We start from the raw sequence: 17,476 nt of genomic DNA on the forward strand, positions 1-17,476 counted from the left end.
TGTGAGCTTGTGTTACAAAAACTTAACACACTTTCCGGAACTTCTAACGAATCGACCAGAGTGACTGAGGAGCGATTCAAGTGCAAGGCAGATGCCCAGAAAAAACCAACCCTCTGAGGAAGCAGCGCAGTAATCCTGTGTAATGCTGCAGCAACCACCTGTCCCTTCTGCTGGGTGGCGGAAATGCAGACTTGGGAGAATCAATGAACCATTTACTTATGGTAAATATAAAAAACCCTCACATACTTATGGTTATGAAGTAGTAGCAAGGGGCTCCACCATCCTACCTTCCCCATATCGGTTTGGTTATCCCTCTCTCCTTACTACAATTTGCAAGTTATCAAATTGCCAATTAAAAAACAACAACAACAACAACAAAAAGAGTTCAGCACTCATCACCGTTGATTTGTGCTCCATTCTGCAAATCTCCTCAGCTTAGGAAAACCCTAAATCAAAATCAGCAAAGTACTATTTCTGACGTCTCACATTATTATTTTTTTTTGACATCTCTAAACTAGCTTCCTGACAGCATGGCCCAAAAGACAACTTAATATTAAATAAGACCTTAGAGAAAAAATGTCTTTATTATTAACCAGGTTTTTTTGCACTGGATTATGTGCCTATTGGCCCAGACTGCTAAATAACATCTACACAATGTTTCTTTCATGTTTCAAGAATTGAAAATAACTGTACAAGGTTAAAGTACAAAAGTACACAAGACAGTGGACACGAAATATCCATGTATGAGTTCATCCCATCTGCTGCTTGGTTTGAAAAGTAGAACTTTAACTAAAAAATACTGTCCTTCTATAGTTCTGTCAAGTTTAATGGAAGTGGGTATAACCTGATAACAACACTAACACCAGTATCACTGTTCTGATATTTACAAAAAAATTGTATTTTTCAATAAATTAAAGTCAATGCAACACCCATGCAAGCTAGAGTACTAGCTTTTTGGTGAACAAGGACCCAACATTTGAACAAGAACCTTCCATAGTCCCAAACTTTAAAACTGCCTTTTTTTTTTTTCAAACTGCATCCATTCCTCGCATTGAAGATGTAAACCCCAATCCCATTCCTCTTTGCGTATGAGTCTGTGATCTTGCCATTTCATACTGTGCATCTAAATTTCTGAAAACCTCTTCCTGTTGTTTCAGTGTTTTGTAACTCTCTTCATCAACCGAACTACAGCCTGCTTCGTCCTCGCTCTAGAAACAAGACAGAAGAAAACAAACATTAGTTGGGTAGGAAATGGTGTTTTCATATATTACACGTGCCCTAAATTATCATTTTGCTTAGTTGCTTTCAAAAGCTAGTAAGATTTGACTTATTTGGTTTTATTGCTGGAACATTCTAGCATAGCTTTCCTCTCACTGTCAAGAAACATGTACAGGACACCTTCATCCAGTTCCTTCTAACTCATCAAGTAAGTGTCTCTCAATTAACCTGTCTATACAAAGTAATACTGTTTTATCAATTATGAATACTGCTCACAGCTACCACTGTTACAGATCATAACAGTTGTCTTGTTAGCCAGAAACATAATAAAATTCTAGAATTTTAATTGAATTCAGATTTAGATGCTGCTTGTGAATTCTAGTAAGAAATACTTAAAAGCTCTTAACTACATCAGGTAGTATCAGGTTAACTTAACATCTTTACTTGTTAAGGTATACTTTGAAAAAGGGAATCATTATCCTACAATTAACAAAAAAATTACATATTCAGAACTTTTTACCTTAATGCCCATCAGTTTTCTGAATTTGACATTTTGGTCCTTGTTTCCAAAATTTAGTTTTTCCCATATTTCTGCAGACTGTGATTTATCCTGTATGAGTAAAAAAATAAATATTATCACCTTTTTACATCAGGCTTCTCTTAGTATCACAATTCAGTAGCAAGCGAAACAGCAGTATTAAAAATGAGCCCATCATGTAGTGCTAGCACAGCTGGAATTAAAAGGTTCCCAAGTCACATCTGATATTCCTGCAGCACCCCCACAGACACTCTTTGTGAGGGAAGGCCACTTAACCATAGGTTTCAAAATGGAAGTATATTCTCCACTTGGGTAGACTGTACTCGTTTCCATAAAGTTTGGAAACCTTGTCAGAATGAATGCTTAAAAAATGATTTGCAGAAAAACAGATTTGCGTATTAGAATTAAAATACACAGCTCAATTCAGGAAGAACTGCTTGAACAGCATTAATGTTTTTTCTTCCCTCCCTGCCACTACCCATCAGTGCCACGTGAACCAGTTTCAGTTTTTCACATCTTATGAAACAGTGTGAAAAGCTAAATAAGCTTGTTACGTAACAGATGCACAATGATAATCTAATGTAACAAACACTTCCATATCAGCGTCGCACATCAAAAGACAAGAACACAAATACAGAAGCACAAATTTTTCCATAGTATCAGCAGACAAACCCTGTAGTCAGATCCAGTGACTTTCTGAACAAGTAACTGCCACCAGAGCCTTTTTTTATTTGGTGGGCTGTATTTCACTAATTGCAAGAGCATTTATTTGACAAAGCATAAAAGTCTGAAGGCTTCTTTGTACTTATAACTTTTGCTAGTTAATAATGCATTACTCCACACCTGAAATGTTACTGCAGACTTGGTTTTGAGATCTGGAATTGGACGAGGTAGAACAATCAAATGAAAAATCTCTACAGTCACAGAAAGTTATGAATTACAGTTTCTATACCTTACCCATCACTTTTCACTAAAAAGATCACCTTTATTTGATATTTAGTTCCAAGTTGTAGGCAAACTGACAAAAGCATCATCAAGATCCAATTTATACCTCTAATATTTCATGACATTAGGGGTTTTCCTGAGGCTTGTGTCACAACCATTTGTCACTGAAGGTCTAGTTATCTTAGTCCTTTCACTCCAAGTTCTACCTTGGGCTGCTATTAATAGGGAACTTCATAACAGGTATGAAAGTCATTTTGCTGCAAATAATGTCAATAGAGCATCCTATAACTTAATGAAGTTTTAAGTTTAAAGAAAGTAAGGAAAGACAACATTACCCCTTCCTTTTTGCCTTGCCAAAGCATCTTCCGCTTTTTCTCCTGCTCAGCAAATTTCATTGGATTCACTGCTGCTGGGTTATAATAGCTAGGTACAGCTATTCCAGTCTCTGCTAGTGCTTTTGCTTGTAGTGCCGCCATTTGAGCTGCCATTGCTATTTGAGGAGTTACTTGTGTTCCCGATGCCAGAAGAGCAGCAACGTTAATAACGGACCCTCCAGTGGCTGCAGCCGCTGTAGAAGAAAGGTTACTTGCTATCAGACAATACATTCAGACCTTTTGGGGAGGGGAAAAAAAAAAAAAAAAACCCAAAAAACAACCAACCAACCACCAACCCCATCCCCTTACCAAACACCACAATCAAAAAACCCCAACCAAATAAACTAAAACAGAACCACAAACATTTCCTTTAACCAGAAATAAATTGAAAACATCCAAATAACAACTGCATGATAAAAATACATGTTATTTGTAAACTACTGGAGACTCGTTTCTTAATTTTAGTAAAAGATAACTAGAAGTGAAACTAATGTATCTCATGCTTCTAAATAGCCCTGAGCTGGTAATAACTTTCAAACTCTTGCTTAATGATGCATAAAGGAAGGTCCAATGACCATCACAAAAACATTTACCAGCCTAACATATAACATTGTTGTTGTACACTCTGTAAGCTATAAGAAATTCTGACTATTTTTGCTGGATTTTTTTTTTTGAGGGTGTGTGTGTGGGTTTTGGTTTGTTTCTGTTTTGTTTTTTCTTTTAACCATTTCCTAGTTCTAGCTGCCCTTCTTATATATGAACCAAGTTAACGATTATACAAAGAAACATGATGTGCACATCTGTTGGACAAGACCGTAACACTCAGCACATAAGCCTACACAACTTTCACTCACACTATCGCTTAGCAATTAATGTAATATACATGGACTACCTGCAGCCATTTCCTGTTGTTTCTGCTTTTCAACCATTTCTTTTTCTCTCTGTTCTTGCAGTTTCTTTGCTCTTTCCAGTCTAGAAGTGCGTGCATGAGAATAAAAATATTTAGTCATGCAAAATCAGCAGCAGCATCTTATTTATGTCATGTATCATTAAAATAGTAACAATTTCTGACCTTCTGGCTAGTGCTTCCTGGGCATCCATAGCTGTATTTCGTCCCCGAAAAGGTGGTGGACTTGGACTCCGGCTATGACTCCTGCTGAACCTTCGGGGCTTTTCAATTCTTTTCTTTCGCTCTCTGTAACCAAATTTAAGAGAGTTGCTGTAACAGTGAAGGTGCGTATATACCTTAATATTTCATACATTATTTGATCACAACTCTGAAAAATTGCTGAATAGTTTGGGGAGTTCTCAAGAACAGCTTTCACAGATTGTACTAGAACAGTGTAACAGTCACACTCGCCTTGTAACAGACAGAGTTAAAACTGAGGATTTCCAACTAAGATGTAACAGAATGTGTAATTCTGGGCATTTGTTTACCCTCTTAAACTTTGTGTTTAGAACAAACAGATATGCTATAGATATTTTCATTCTAAAAACTGACAAGAAAAAAACATCATGGAACTTTACCATAAAGTCAATGGCAAGAAAACTGTAAAATGGATCAAGTTACAAGAACGCCTTAAAACTGTAAAAGGTCTCACATCACTACAATTATATTAAAATGAGCATTTTGAGGAGGCCTGATTTAAAAATTGGCATAGTACTCAGGGAAATCACTATTTCTCTCCCCTCTGTACACTCTTCACTAAATGTGCTTTGGACAACTGTTTGAGGAAGGCTATCAAGCTAGACATGAGAGCTCGTTTAAACACATGATTTGTCTCAGGTTTGCTCTTGGGGACAGTACTATGCACAGAATTATGAAGCATGCGTTATCTGGAGCCTGACAATCTGAAAAGAACCCAGTTAAAATGTATTTTTTAAGCAAAATACCAACATATTCCATTAAATTATCCTTCACTAGCCTTCTCCCCACCTTCTCATAAGCATGACTTCTACTGGGGACATATACATCTAATCCCACCTAAGCAGCAGCTGCTCAAAATTAACATCTACATTTCAAGAGATAAGGGTTTATCCCTGTTTAAGCCTCTGATGTTTTCAACAAAGATGTCACAGATACTGGAAGTGTCCAGCAAAGCTTAAATTACAGAAGATATCACTTGCATTTTTCCCAGATCTGCCATAAACCATAAGTTGAGATGCACAAAGATGTTTCTGCAATTTTATACTTAAATGTTATTAGCAACCATTTGAGATAATAGCTAACTTCAGATAATAGCTAACTTGACAACAGCCACTTTAAATGGCATTCAGATATTGTTTCTTCTGTTTGCAGCTTGGGCAGCATCTACAAACACCATGAAACCTAGATAGAAGTTATAAAAAAAAAAAAGATATCCTTGTTTACATGACAAATCTGGTAGAATACAAAGGAGGCAAGACTTATCTTTTCATAGAAGATGACAAGATGCAGATTCAGGCACTGGGAAGTGACAGATCTGCATTCCTGAGATAAGATGTAATGCATGTTTCAAAGATACCTTCATTTTTCCCCGTGCTGACTATTGTAGTTTGGTCTTGTCTTTGGTCTGATGCTTTATTGCACTGGTAAACATCAAGGAAATAAATATTTGAGCTTTTGTATTTAAGTATTTCCATTTGAAACAAGCAGATGGTGTCATGTTTTCCACCTAGCACTTAATTAGAGCAATGCCACAAAAGAACTGCCAGGATGGTCTACATGCTCACAGAACAAAAGCTTAATTTAAATGCTACTGAGGACAAATCACTTGAAAATGTGAGCTTGAGATTATGCAAAGAACCATCAAGAGAAAGTCAGGCTCTACTATTTACAAATGCTTCTGTCACAGCCTGTTAAGTGTGACACAACAAATATTCCTTTCATAAAGGAGGGAATTCATTTCACAGGTGAGTTTTAACAGGGTCAGTTTCCACATCATGTTTATTTGGCTCTGAAGACTTCCTTGAGGCTTGCCCCATTAATTCTCTTTCCAAAGGCTTCAACTGAGCCCAGAACTCAATGAAGTGTTCTAGTCTACTGTTAAAAAAAAAATATCTTACACCTCATTTTCCTTCTCTAAGATTTGTGAGACAAAAGTGTACTTAAAAGAAACAGATTCTTGCAGTATGTCCATCACTATCCAACAAGGCATATTTCCAGCTGAAGAGATTCCTAGGCTAGTGACTATCCCTCACTTTTTCTTCACACATTTGCCCTTCTCTGTTTCAGGTAATTTGAATTCCACTGCAGAAGCAAAACACTATTCTGGGATGCAAAGCTTTCAGGGAGCCATTAAACACAAAATGTTTAAAGTGACTTTTAAAAACAGTAAGTGCACATCTCCTATAATAACCAGAAATAACAGGGAACTGAAGCCTTACAATCATGCTGAAGGTGGCTTAAATACCATTAGATGCAAATAACGTATACCAACTGAAGACCCAGCTCTACTCACCCCAGTAGAAAGTTTGATAGAAAGTGCATGCCAAAATAAAGTACGAGACAAACCACGTAATTCAACTACTTCTTCAGAAAGATAATTCTTCTTAACAGTTTCACAAGTGATGTTGTAGCATTACACGAGTGTGCTGGATTCTTAAGTCTCCAATGATCCAGCGTAATGTTGAGTAGTCATAACCAACTTCTACACCCTTTAAATATGCAATTTAAAATACTCCAGTGAAAATACTATTAAATGAACTGGAACACTGTCAACACCTTCTTGGGAGGTCTGAAGGGACACCAATTTGCATTCAAACTACTACTTTCACTTTAAACAAGTAGGAGGGAGATACACAAACTGTAGTCGTCACATTTTAGCTTACTCATTCAGAAAATCCTACAGAACATTAAGAATGCAATGGTGACACGTAGAAGCAGACTTGGAACTCTACAACAAAATGATCAGTATTGTAAAACATTAACTTCTATACAGGGATGAAAACCTCATCTCTAGCACAATCCAGGTTAAGCATGCATCTCAACTCTGTCAGACTCAGAATAAGCCAGTATGTGTCTAGCTGCAATGTTTCAATATGCGCTTCTAGAATCTAAGGAAGAAATGGAAGCATCCAAGATCAAGAGAAAAATATTCTCATGTTGAACTTGACAAAAAGAAGCTGGTAATCACTTAACACAGAATAGTACGTTTAGATCAGAAATAGTCCATCTGACTTAAAATTCACCTGAACACTACACTGTGCCAGTTCACAGACAAGACAAATTTCCAAATTAACTTCATGGAGCTGATCAGCATTAGCTTCTGATCAGTGTATCTGCTCTGACAGCCAGTGATGCCCTGTTAAACTTCCCATTTATGATATATACACAAAGTACTATCAATAGTATTTTTGAAGTAGTGCTTTGCCAACCACACTACTCGTGTTAAGCACACGACTGGGTTAGTTCTACCTTATTCTTCAGTTTTTCCTCACTTAAATATCCTATTTAAACTAGTACATTCAGTTACAGTATAAGAAACCAAAAAGAGCTTGAACTGTGGTAATCATTACTACCCAAAATATTAATTACTTTCCTTCTACTTTATCAGTCATAAGTTCTAAAATGATGGTTTTATAAGACACTCATGAAATAACTAGTTAAGTATTTCTAATTGCTAACAAGAAACCATGCTACGTAAAGCTGAGAGTGTGAGACACTTAAGCTGTCTAGGACAAACATTCCTGTATGTGTATGCAAACTACCCAGTCCTTAAACCCACTACATCAATACAGCTGAGAAAAAGACAAACACATATAGTTACACTGAATAGACATTAACTGGCAAACCTATCATTCTTCTATACATCAGCCCATCACAGAATATTCTACCAAACATCATCACTAAGCATATACAGAAGTTAACACTTACCTGCTTCTGCTCCTAGTTCTGCTTTTACTTCTACTTCTATGTCTGTGTCTAGATCTTGATCTAGAACGAGATCTTATTCGTCGTTTTCTCTCTCTGCTTCGAGATCTGGATTTTTTCCTATCACGACTTCTACTACGATGACGTCTGAAACACATGTCCCACATTCTTACATATATTCTCATGTTTAAATTCAGCTTCCACTTAAGGACTTACATACAGGTTTGTCACCACAGGGCAAAATGCATCAGGCAGGGTGGGGAGACTGCAAACTACACACAGAAGAGTTCAAGACTGGAACAGTTTAAGTTGTAAGACTAGGAGATGAAATGGAAAAGGAACCAAACACTACCACCAGCCACAAAGTGATGAGCAAGTTAAACAAGAGTTTCACACTCATCAATACAGCCATTTAGTTGTTCATTAAAGCCTACACCCCAAAACAAATACACAGCCACACTAATCTGATGCAGAGTTTTAAATTCAAGGCAACAAAACTCTCCTCCTCCCCATAACATTCCAAAACCTTAGGGAAGAGATGCCCAAATGAGTGACACACAGTTCCTCAGCTGAAGGTCATTCCTTGCTATCATGTTTGCTACAGATCCCTCAGCTATGAGCAGAGCTGGCTGACGAGTTCTGGCAGCAACTTCTTTGACTCAAGCAACTCTGCTACCATAGAATGTGCTAGGTGGCCTACCGGGCGTGGAGGCTTAGACAGCACTGCCTCTGTGTAAGTTCTTGATTTAAGAGGTAAAAAGCCCTGACATTACTAAAGGTGTGTTTTCTTCCCTGTCACTAACAATTAACATTCGATACAGTTTATAAGTTTTCTATACTGCGTATACCAACTATAAACGTGAGACAGATCACCTATATAAAGCCTTAGATATGTCATACTTTTACTCAGAACCAGTCTAAAACTATTTAAGTAGCAGCAAATGCACTATCCAATGAAAACTGGAATATGCAATATAAATTGATCCTTTAGAGTCAAATTAGATTGGTATATAATTCAGCTGTACTTCAGAAGTCTACACAAATTCCAAACACTGCTTTTGTAAATGCACTTAAAAGAGAATAACATGTAAAACAGCTTACCTTTCACGAGACCTGGATCTTGAATGACTCCTCCCTCTTGATGATTTTCTCTCTTTGCGTTTATGTCTATCCTCACCATTTTCAGATGAATTTAGGCTATCTCTTCCCTTATCAGAAGAATGTTCTTTGTCATTGTGGTCTTCAGATTTGTGCTTCTTGGAGGACTTCTCTTTGGATTCATGTCTTCTTGCCTGTTTTAAGAAGAAGTTGGTTCTTTCAGGAAAATAGTGCAACAAAGAGAGTTAGTATGGGTATCAGAAGATAAAAAATGATAAGTTGTGATGCAACATTAGTAACCTTAGGAGTGTGACTCAATCATGAGCGATGGCAGTTTTACCTAATGCCACCAACTAACCAAAGATGCAAATGCACGCTTAATTTTTCCCACTTTTCCCTCCTCCCCGCTGTCTATAAAGGATTTCTAAAGCATCCATCAAGGGATCTTTACAGTGTTTCCACATAAGGGTTCACAGCATTGTAACAAAACCAACTGTCATTCTCATTACTGCCTTCATTCCAAACATATAGTAAGTACCTATCTTTACCTGACAATTTATGAATATGCATATATATACACAAACACTCACAGTTGTAGTAAATATTTAATATTTGCTTAAGCCTACCATGTAGAAAGTTACTAAAACTCATATATAGTTGCAGACATATACTACTTTGCTTTTAGAACTAAAAGTTTTCTATCCATCATTAAATAATTTTTTAAGCAAAACTCTCCTCAGTTAGTAACTTCCAACAGTTTTTAAAAAGCAAAGTAGTAAGATATACGGTTGACATCCCATTTTTAGTATTTAAAACTAACATGCATCACTTTGAGACCTCCCACAGTAGTTTTAAATTAAAGATATGCTGCTCAACTATACCGCAATTTCTTCCTGCAGTGCCTCTTAAAAAAAAAAGATTCCTTTTTATAGCTGCAATGCCAAAAATATTTAGCAAGGTCAGGCTTGATTTTTGCCAGTGTTTTCCTTAGAGACCAAGTCATGACATCAACACCTTTTCTTAATATATCCAGTTTATTTTGAAATCTTTCTAGCAGAAAACCATAGCCTACTTAAGTCTTATGTTTAAATAACATTTTGTTTCAAGTCACAATTTAGGCATGATATTTTTTTTTTTAGACTAAACCCCAGTTCTTCAGAAATTTGGGGCGGTTTTTTTCCTTATCTAAATCTGTTATCTACTCAAAGAAAACTTTCCTATAATCCTAACTTGCTCTCAAAAGTCTGGCGAAGATGCTATAATTATTTTACACCCACTTATCCAAGCCTTTCTAACTCTTTATGAATATATATCAATTTCTAAACGTATTTGATTATAGTGCTTCAAGTATACAATAATACTAGATTTTTTCCTGTTTTTACAGTGTTTTATTGTTAGCTCCTTGAATAACCAGTTGTTACATAAAAACACATCTGAAGTTTGGATGTTACCTGTATGTTAATTTTGAGTATGTATTTACACAAGTAGTTGTTCCGGTATACATATTAGAAAGAATTACTGATACTCAGTATTTAGTCTACAAAGAAAATTTTATTCTTGCAAATGAATGAAAACAGTTAATCTACTGTGGGATGTTATTCCTCATCTGTTCGTTCTGTGAAATTTAGGAACTGCTAAATAAATTGTGTAAGATTAGATCCAACAACATGGCAAAACACTGGATGCAACTTTAAGCAAGGACTTTTTTTAATCATTAAAATCAGATTTACAAGGGTTTTTTATATCATATCTTCCAGACACACACTTAGTAATAAACCACCATTATATCCCATAACGGATTTAAGATATTTTTAAGGGAAATATGAATTTGAATTACTAATAGTTACCTTATCATGAAGTAGGCTTATAATTTTGCTATCTGAGTCTGCAGCGTCTTCAGTTCAGTCTCTTCGCGCATTAGCACGCTGAGTATGATTTATTATAGAAATGTTATCATGTGAGCTAAACAATATATTCAATTTCACAAAAACTCTCCTAGATTATTTTTTTCTTAATCCTCCTTTTTCAAACAGAGCTTCCATTGGAACAGGGGAAGGAGATGTTCCTGACCTAGGTTAGAAGTTAAAAAGTCCCTCATCTGACCCAGCCTGCTATTGCCCCACATGGCTTAAGCTTCTTTGTGACTACTTCGACGCTCCAGGTTTGCTTGTTTCATCTCTTCTCTGGTGCGTAAGCCAGTTATTTTCAAGGTATTATTGATGCTGTCTCTTCTCACTCCCCTACATACACACACACACACACACATTTATAAAAAAAAAAAAAAAAAAAAGAGACAGCCCTCCGAAATTTTTGCTGCTACTGTCATGTTTCCAGCTGACTCAGCTTGTTTGTCAAGCTATGACAGTCTTTACAATTAAAGGATGCAATAAACAGAGCTCAGTCAGGTGGGGTATTATTTTTAATATACTTAAGTAGATGGGTATGTATCATTGAAAGTCCTGAACACTGGCCAGGAATAAAGGCACCCAAGGCTTTTGGTTAATGGAAGCTCTGTGAAAGTCATCAAGAACACCATTCTACCTCTCCACATGAATTCTTTCCTTTGGCTGTTTCCAGAAAAAAGAAATAATTAAAGTTACTAGTTTCTGAAAGCTATAAAACTATTACCTTGTCAACATGATGGCTGCAATCATGCTTCACTATGAAAGGATCTCCATATCCATTTTTAAGCTTACAAGTTTCCAATTTATTGTACTTACCATAAAGTCATTTATATAGGTTTACACATATGTACATTACTACAAGATACTTTTTAAGATGTATTGTACAATTACCTAAACGCTACAAAGTGTTAATTACCTCTTTGCTTCTGCTCCGGCTTCTGTGTTTTCTTCCTTCAGCATCTGGAAAAGAAAATATTTATTGTTATTTACCAAGTTATGGAGATCAGCTGGCTGTCACCTTTCTAGTTTTTTCAGTTATTCCAGCCCCCAAAGTCAAGAATAGAGATTTAGAAAACAAACAGCACTATCCAAATATCTACTGCAGAAAGCAACCTCTAACTGTTACTCAGAGCTCTTTGCATTTCTTCAAGCTAGCCCATGTCATACTCCAGTGTCATTCTTCAGCCAGGTAACCTTATTTTTGTTACAACCATGCAAAAATATCCCAGTCTAAGCATACCTAATTAAAATAAAGACAGAGTAGTATGGTTTTCTGTTTGGTGGTGTTTGTCATTCCCATTCCCTGTCCCCCAATGCCCTGAATATTACCTGGACCTTTTTACTTATCACTTCTATCATTAAAATTGAAAGGCTTCAAAATAACATATTCAAGATACAAAACCAGAATTAGAAGCTTCTTTTTCTCCCCAATTCTAAAAAGTTATGAGAGCTAAATCCACATATTTTTTTCCAAAATGTTCTACAAGCATGCACCAGAACATTACTATGCAACTTTGCTTATATGAAGATCATACCTGACTTCCGTCTTCTTTCCCTTGACCGTGAGCGTGATCTTGAATAATGATGCTTTGATGTTCTGGGAGAACTAGAGGCATCTGATTGTTCCTTTTTCTTCTCTCCTTCTGGAGAGGACTTTTCTGGGACTACTCCATCTCGTTCCGTATCACTACCCTACAAGAGGACAGAACGTTTAAACCCAAAAAACTTAAGTTTTGTTGTTTTTCACTCCTATATACTTAGTATTTCCTCTGAAGACACACTTAAAATTATGTTCTGTAAGACAATCTCCTGAGTAGCCATCTCATTATTCATTAGGCAATAGCTTGATAGACTTCCAGTGAACTGTGTAACTGCATAGATTGCTTTTTCAAGACTTTAATAAGGAGAACTAACATATAGCAACATTTTGCTCTCCCACTACATTAGACTGTACTTTTTCCATGCACTTTTGAGTAAGACTAAACTCTGATCCAAAGTTCCCTCTAAATGGTGTTGTTCATAGGTCAATTACCTTTTAACATTTGCATGACTAAGATTACTTAACATCAATGCTGTCCCAACAGAGCTAAATCACCTCAGAAGTTAGGGCATTACTGAGGCAGAGCACAAAATCCCCACTGTAGTTTGAAGGACTGAATGAGCTTTGAAGATAAACAAAATTAGATATACTATATTAGTGTTAGACACCTAACTACTGCATAAGGGAAAACCTCAAACAGTATCTCTATTAAAAAAAAGTGTATTTGCATAAGAGTACACACAGGTCACATTCACCTGTCCCAAGAATTTTTGTATCATTTTTCTTAATGACAAAAAACCAGATGCTCCCCCCAGTCTTTCTAAACCCTGGCCTAGGAGGACTAAACCCAGAAACTTATCTTGTGTAGAGTAATCAAGACTGCATTGTAATTCAATGATGGGAAAAGTAAATGTGTACAACATCCATGCAATGCAATGAAAGAAACCGAAAAAGTACACACTGAAAAGGTGAATGTGCTCTCATTAATGCCTTTACAGATTCACTGGTCTTTCTTGTTCTGATCATGTAGACAGTCATGATCAAACTTTCTGAACACTGTACAGATGCAGATGACCTCACTGACATAATTTGGCCCAGAAATGCTATTAATGAAGACAGTATAGTATAGCTGAGGACTTTAACTTGCATGCTTTTCTACCAGCTGCCCTTTTATTTGCAAACTAACAAGACATGTCAAAACCTCTCAAATGCTGATTTATATTCATGACTTTGAAAACAGAGTAGCTAGTTTTTCTTAAACTACAACAGATATTACAGCTTGTTGCTAATATATTGTGTATTAATGGTAGACTTTCTTCATAACATGCTACAAGTAGATGTTTGGACTTAGATTTCACCTACTGTTTAGTCTGCCCAATTCCTTATTAATTTGCCTCTGTACAAAGATACATCTATAGTAAAATCTCTCTTTAAGAGAGATAAAGCAGCTGTTCATTTCTCCATTCACACGGTATACTGATATCTTGTTCAAAACGCACCAGCATGTGGACAACAGCACTGACCACTTAAAGCGCATTCACAGCAGAACTTTAACTATAGCCTTAGTGACACTTCTGAATACTACTTGTAACCCATCCACCATCCTGAAGCCTTTAGGGCATTAGATAGAGCAGGAACTGACTCCTGTTTGTGACCTTAGACATCACAATTCCTTGCCATTCTATGATTATCTATCATCAATGTGCTCGTTTACGCCCCCCTACCTTCTGCTCAGTCCCTCCCTTCCTTTCCAAAGGACTCAGCCAAAAGTTTGAGAAATTTTGAGATTTCGATACATTTACATTTCAGTTACTTGAAAAGGATAAGGAGAATACCAGCTAAACAGTCTTAAGTTAACTGCATTTTTAAACATAGTACCCAAGGGAAATTGAGCCCACCGCCACATTTTCCAAGGCCATCACTCCTTATTTATACACATTGCTGCTCATTACTGCCCTTGTGTACTGCACCTTAGAGAAATCTCTCAGCTCTACAAAAAAAGGACAGCAAAAAAAGGCTGACAGACTTTAAGGAGACTATTCTCAGTTCTTAGATTGGCCACAAGCTCATGGGTTTCCTTGAACAAGCTCCTCGCCTACTTACTGGTTTAGGGGAACCTCACAGATAGTGCCTGTAATCTAGGTGCAAAACTACAAGTCCGTAACTCTTCCAAGTCCTTTTATAGAAAAATGTATCTCTTAACAGGTTAAATTATATAAATCGAAAAAAATTATCCAAAAAAACTATTTTCTGCAGAAGTTTATGGTCCTCTTCTTCTGTTTCACCACTGGTCAAACTTTCAAGACAAGAACTTTAAATACCAGATAAGACACCACAAAGTACTCAAAGTCAACTTTGAAAAGTTTTTTCACTTTTGAACCTGGTTTGGGAGTTTGGTGGGTTTTGCACTCAAGACTATTTAGTAACTTCAAAAACAAATTAACAACATCGGGTTTGATAACTCCTCTTATTGATTCTTCAACTCAATTATGGGAAAAACATCTTCAACTGTTTCCAGGCCACACAAATTTTAAGAGAATAAAGCTATGCTCTTAGGCTGTGTATGAACATAAAGACAGCGATAACTACAGCAGAGGCGTTTCCTATCGATATTGACTATAAAAACCGGAAAATGATAGCAAATAATTAATCACTGAGTGTAAGAAGACGCTGAAAATAACGGGCCTGTGACCCCCTAACACAAAGAAAAATAACAGGCAAAGAAAAGCCACACGAACGAAAGCTAAGCGTGGCCCAACCACCAAATCGATAACCTCCCTCCTCCCCTCCCAGGGAACCTGCGCCCCAGAGTCCCTCTAACACCCGTTCCTATAGCCACAATACTTCTCTCCCCAGTCAGGAAACAATAAGGCCTCGGTCACAAGGCCTCTTCGCTTCTCTCCAAGGCCAAATAAATGAAACAGAAACTTCTGGAAAAAGGGAGAGAAGTAATGGGTGAAAAGCGGCCACCCCCTCCCCGAGGCCCATCATGGCGCCGGCAGGCGAAGGAGCGGTGGGCGCCATTTTGTCTCTCCGCGCACACAGCTTCCCGACCCAGCCCTCCCCATCTCACACGCTCTTCCCTCCCGCCCCGTGGCGGCCCCCTGCCCAACTCGGCTCCCTCCAAACACCCCAGCAGCGAACACCACTTACCGCCATGACCGAGCGCCCGGAACGGTCGCTCCCCCTCAACAAGTCCTCACAAGGGGCTCAACCTCCCTCAGCAGCTGCGGCCGCAGCGTTCGCGAGCCGAGGCACACGCCCCGCCCTCCCTCTCCCTCCAGGCGCCCGGATGTAACAATGGGGCGGGAGAAGGCGGTGCGGAGCGAGGGAGCCGCGGTGCATTCTGGGGGCGGGAAGGATTAGGCCGTGTCTTAGCAACGGTGCTGTTCGCGTTTGGAGGAAGTTTGGCCCACGCCGCGGCCCGCAGCCGTAGCCGGGGCTCCCGCCAATTTGAAAGCCTGAAGGAGCTGAGGAAGCGCGGTAGTGGATTGTCACTGGTTTCTGGGGCTGTGGTGAGGAGGTGGGAAGATCGGTTGTGGGTCCTGTGGGCAGGGTTGGCCGCTGCGCGGTGGAGAGGGCTTTTTGGCACTGAATTTCTTCCAGCTTTGGACGCGAAACCTGTTCCCACCAACCTGCGTTCGATCGGGCCCGCTGGGGACGTAGGCTGGGAGCCATATTGCTCTTGCGACTTAACTCTGTATTTTATAAACGCGGAGTTTGCCTTTAGGCTTATTGTACCACCCTTCCTCCTAGACGCAGGGATCACGATAGAGTATTAAAATCAATAATTTGTGTGTGTTCATACAACTTTTTTACAGCTCTCTGTGTTACAGCATATTCCTTAAATGTTTAGCACAGGTAAACATGTGGAATGATATCGAAATTTTTGCAAATGATGACACAGGGACTGGGCGGCTCCCTGTAGGTTTAGGACAGGAGTGTGGAACTGCATTGTACCAAGTGGATACACTACTTCGGATCACATCCCAAGAAAAGGTAGAATTCATCAGAGCTGAGTCTTTTTCTTAATAATTACCTGAGCTCCTTTGTCATATTTTCTAAAGTGTTTCAGTTACTCTCTATAACAAGCTTTTTCGTCTTAGGTCTCTGTTAATCCGCAGTTGCATGCATGCAGCTCAAGAGGTGGCAGTATTATTGCTGTTGACAGATCGATAGCAGTTCTTGACAGTACTGGGCAGTCTCTTCAGATGCACATTGGGTTTGGTAAGCTCAGTCCTTTGGAATTCCACTGGAAGCTAAAACTAACTTTTCAAATGTGTATGTTAGGTTTCCTTATGAAAATATAACAAGTGTCATTCATATGTAACTAGCTTGTGAAAAGATGTGTTATAGTAAATAAGTAATAAACGATTGCTGGTTCTTTATACAGTTAACTAAGTATTTCTGTGCAATTTAATAAGAATGCTCACTAACTTTTTACTGCAATGAAAATAATGGCTACCAAAACCACACCCTGTATGCCCTTTCCTGTACTTCGTTTAATCAAAATAAATAATTTTGAAGAAATCTGGGACACTGTATTGCCCAATTTCTGTGTTTCAAATATGAATATCTATTAATAAAACCCAAATCTTGATATTTGAAATTTTGCCATGGAACTTTTCAGATACTAATGTGGATGTAGTTGGTATGTGTCAAGAAAATCAGTTTCTTGTGGTTGGTGAGAGAAGTGGCAATTTCCATCTTATTCACATACCATCAAAACAAACCTTGCTAACTAAGGTACAGTAATTTTTCTGTTCTAATTTTGCTGAAAAACTTTTGTTCTCAGAATTTCTTTGCTACTTTTTTTTCTCTTCCAAATGTCAAAATAGAAACATTCTTGTGTTTTGAACATTTCTTCTAGTTTGAACAAATTTAAGTGACACTTTTGCTCCCATAAGTAACAAATAAGGAAATTATATTTAGGAATGGCATGTATAAACAAGAACCCATTCTTCATGAAAGAATAGGGTTTACTGTTTGAACTGATGATCAGTATTT

General features: G+C 37.8%; 2 protein-coding genes across 7 annotated transcripts in view; one reads left to right on the forward strand and one right to left on the reverse strand.

The window, feature by feature from the left end:
* Nucleotides 1–565: 565 nt before the first annotated feature.
* RSRC2 (arginine and serine rich coiled-coil 2) lies at nt 566–15,766 on the reverse strand. Of its 3 annotated transcripts, none has more exons than XM_056326267.1 (10): nt 15,623–15,766; nt 12,465–12,621; nt 11,846–11,889; nt 9,029–9,219; nt 7,931–8,074; nt 4,148–4,270; nt 3,968–4,047; nt 3,037–3,269; nt 1,739–1,828; nt 566–1,208 (listed from the first exon to the last, which is right to left on the reverse strand). In XM_056326267.1, the coding sequence occupies exons 1-10, from the start codon at nt 15,626–15,628 to the stop codon at nt 1,029–1,031; spliced, it is 1,248 nt and encodes a 415-aa protein (XP_056182242.1). In that variant the 5' UTR covers nt 15,629–15,766; the 3' UTR covers nt 566–1,028. The 3 variants fall into 3 exon arrangements, with proteins under 3 accessions (XP_056182242.1, XP_056182243.1, XP_056182244.1); XM_056326268.1 differs by having other exon boundaries at nt 9,029–9,241; XM_056326269.1 differs by lacking the exon at nt 15,623–15,766 and adding an exon at nt 10,873–10,950 and having other exon boundaries at nt 9,029–9,241; nt 12,465–12,561.
* Nucleotides 15,767–15,835: 69 nt separating this feature from the next.
* Nucleotides 15,836–17,476, forward strand: part of KNTC1 (kinetochore associated 1) — a 41,447-nt gene continuing 39,806 nt past the window's right edge. The window contains exons 1-4 of one of the 4 annotated variants that reach the window (XM_056326176.1): nt 15,836–15,992; nt 16,326–16,468; nt 16,576–16,696; nt 17,100–17,215. In XM_056326176.1, the coding sequence (XP_056182151.1) occupies nt 16,337–16,468; nt 16,576–16,696; nt 17,100–17,215 (369 nt within the window). In that variant the 5' untranslated portion in view covers nt 15,836–15,992; nt 16,326–16,336. The remainder of the gene's footprint in view (nt 15,993–16,325; nt 16,469–16,575; nt 16,697–17,099; nt 17,216–17,476) is intronic. The other 3 variants (XM_056326188.1, XM_056326185.1, XM_056326193.1) reach the window with 3 other exon arrangements.

The sequence above is a fragment of the Falco biarmicus genome, chromosome 1, assembly GCF_023638135.1.
Source record: "Falco biarmicus isolate bFalBia1 chromosome 1, bFalBia1.pri, whole genome shotgun sequence".
NCBI lineage: Eukaryota > Metazoa > Chordata > Aves > Falconiformes > Falconidae > Falco > Falco biarmicus.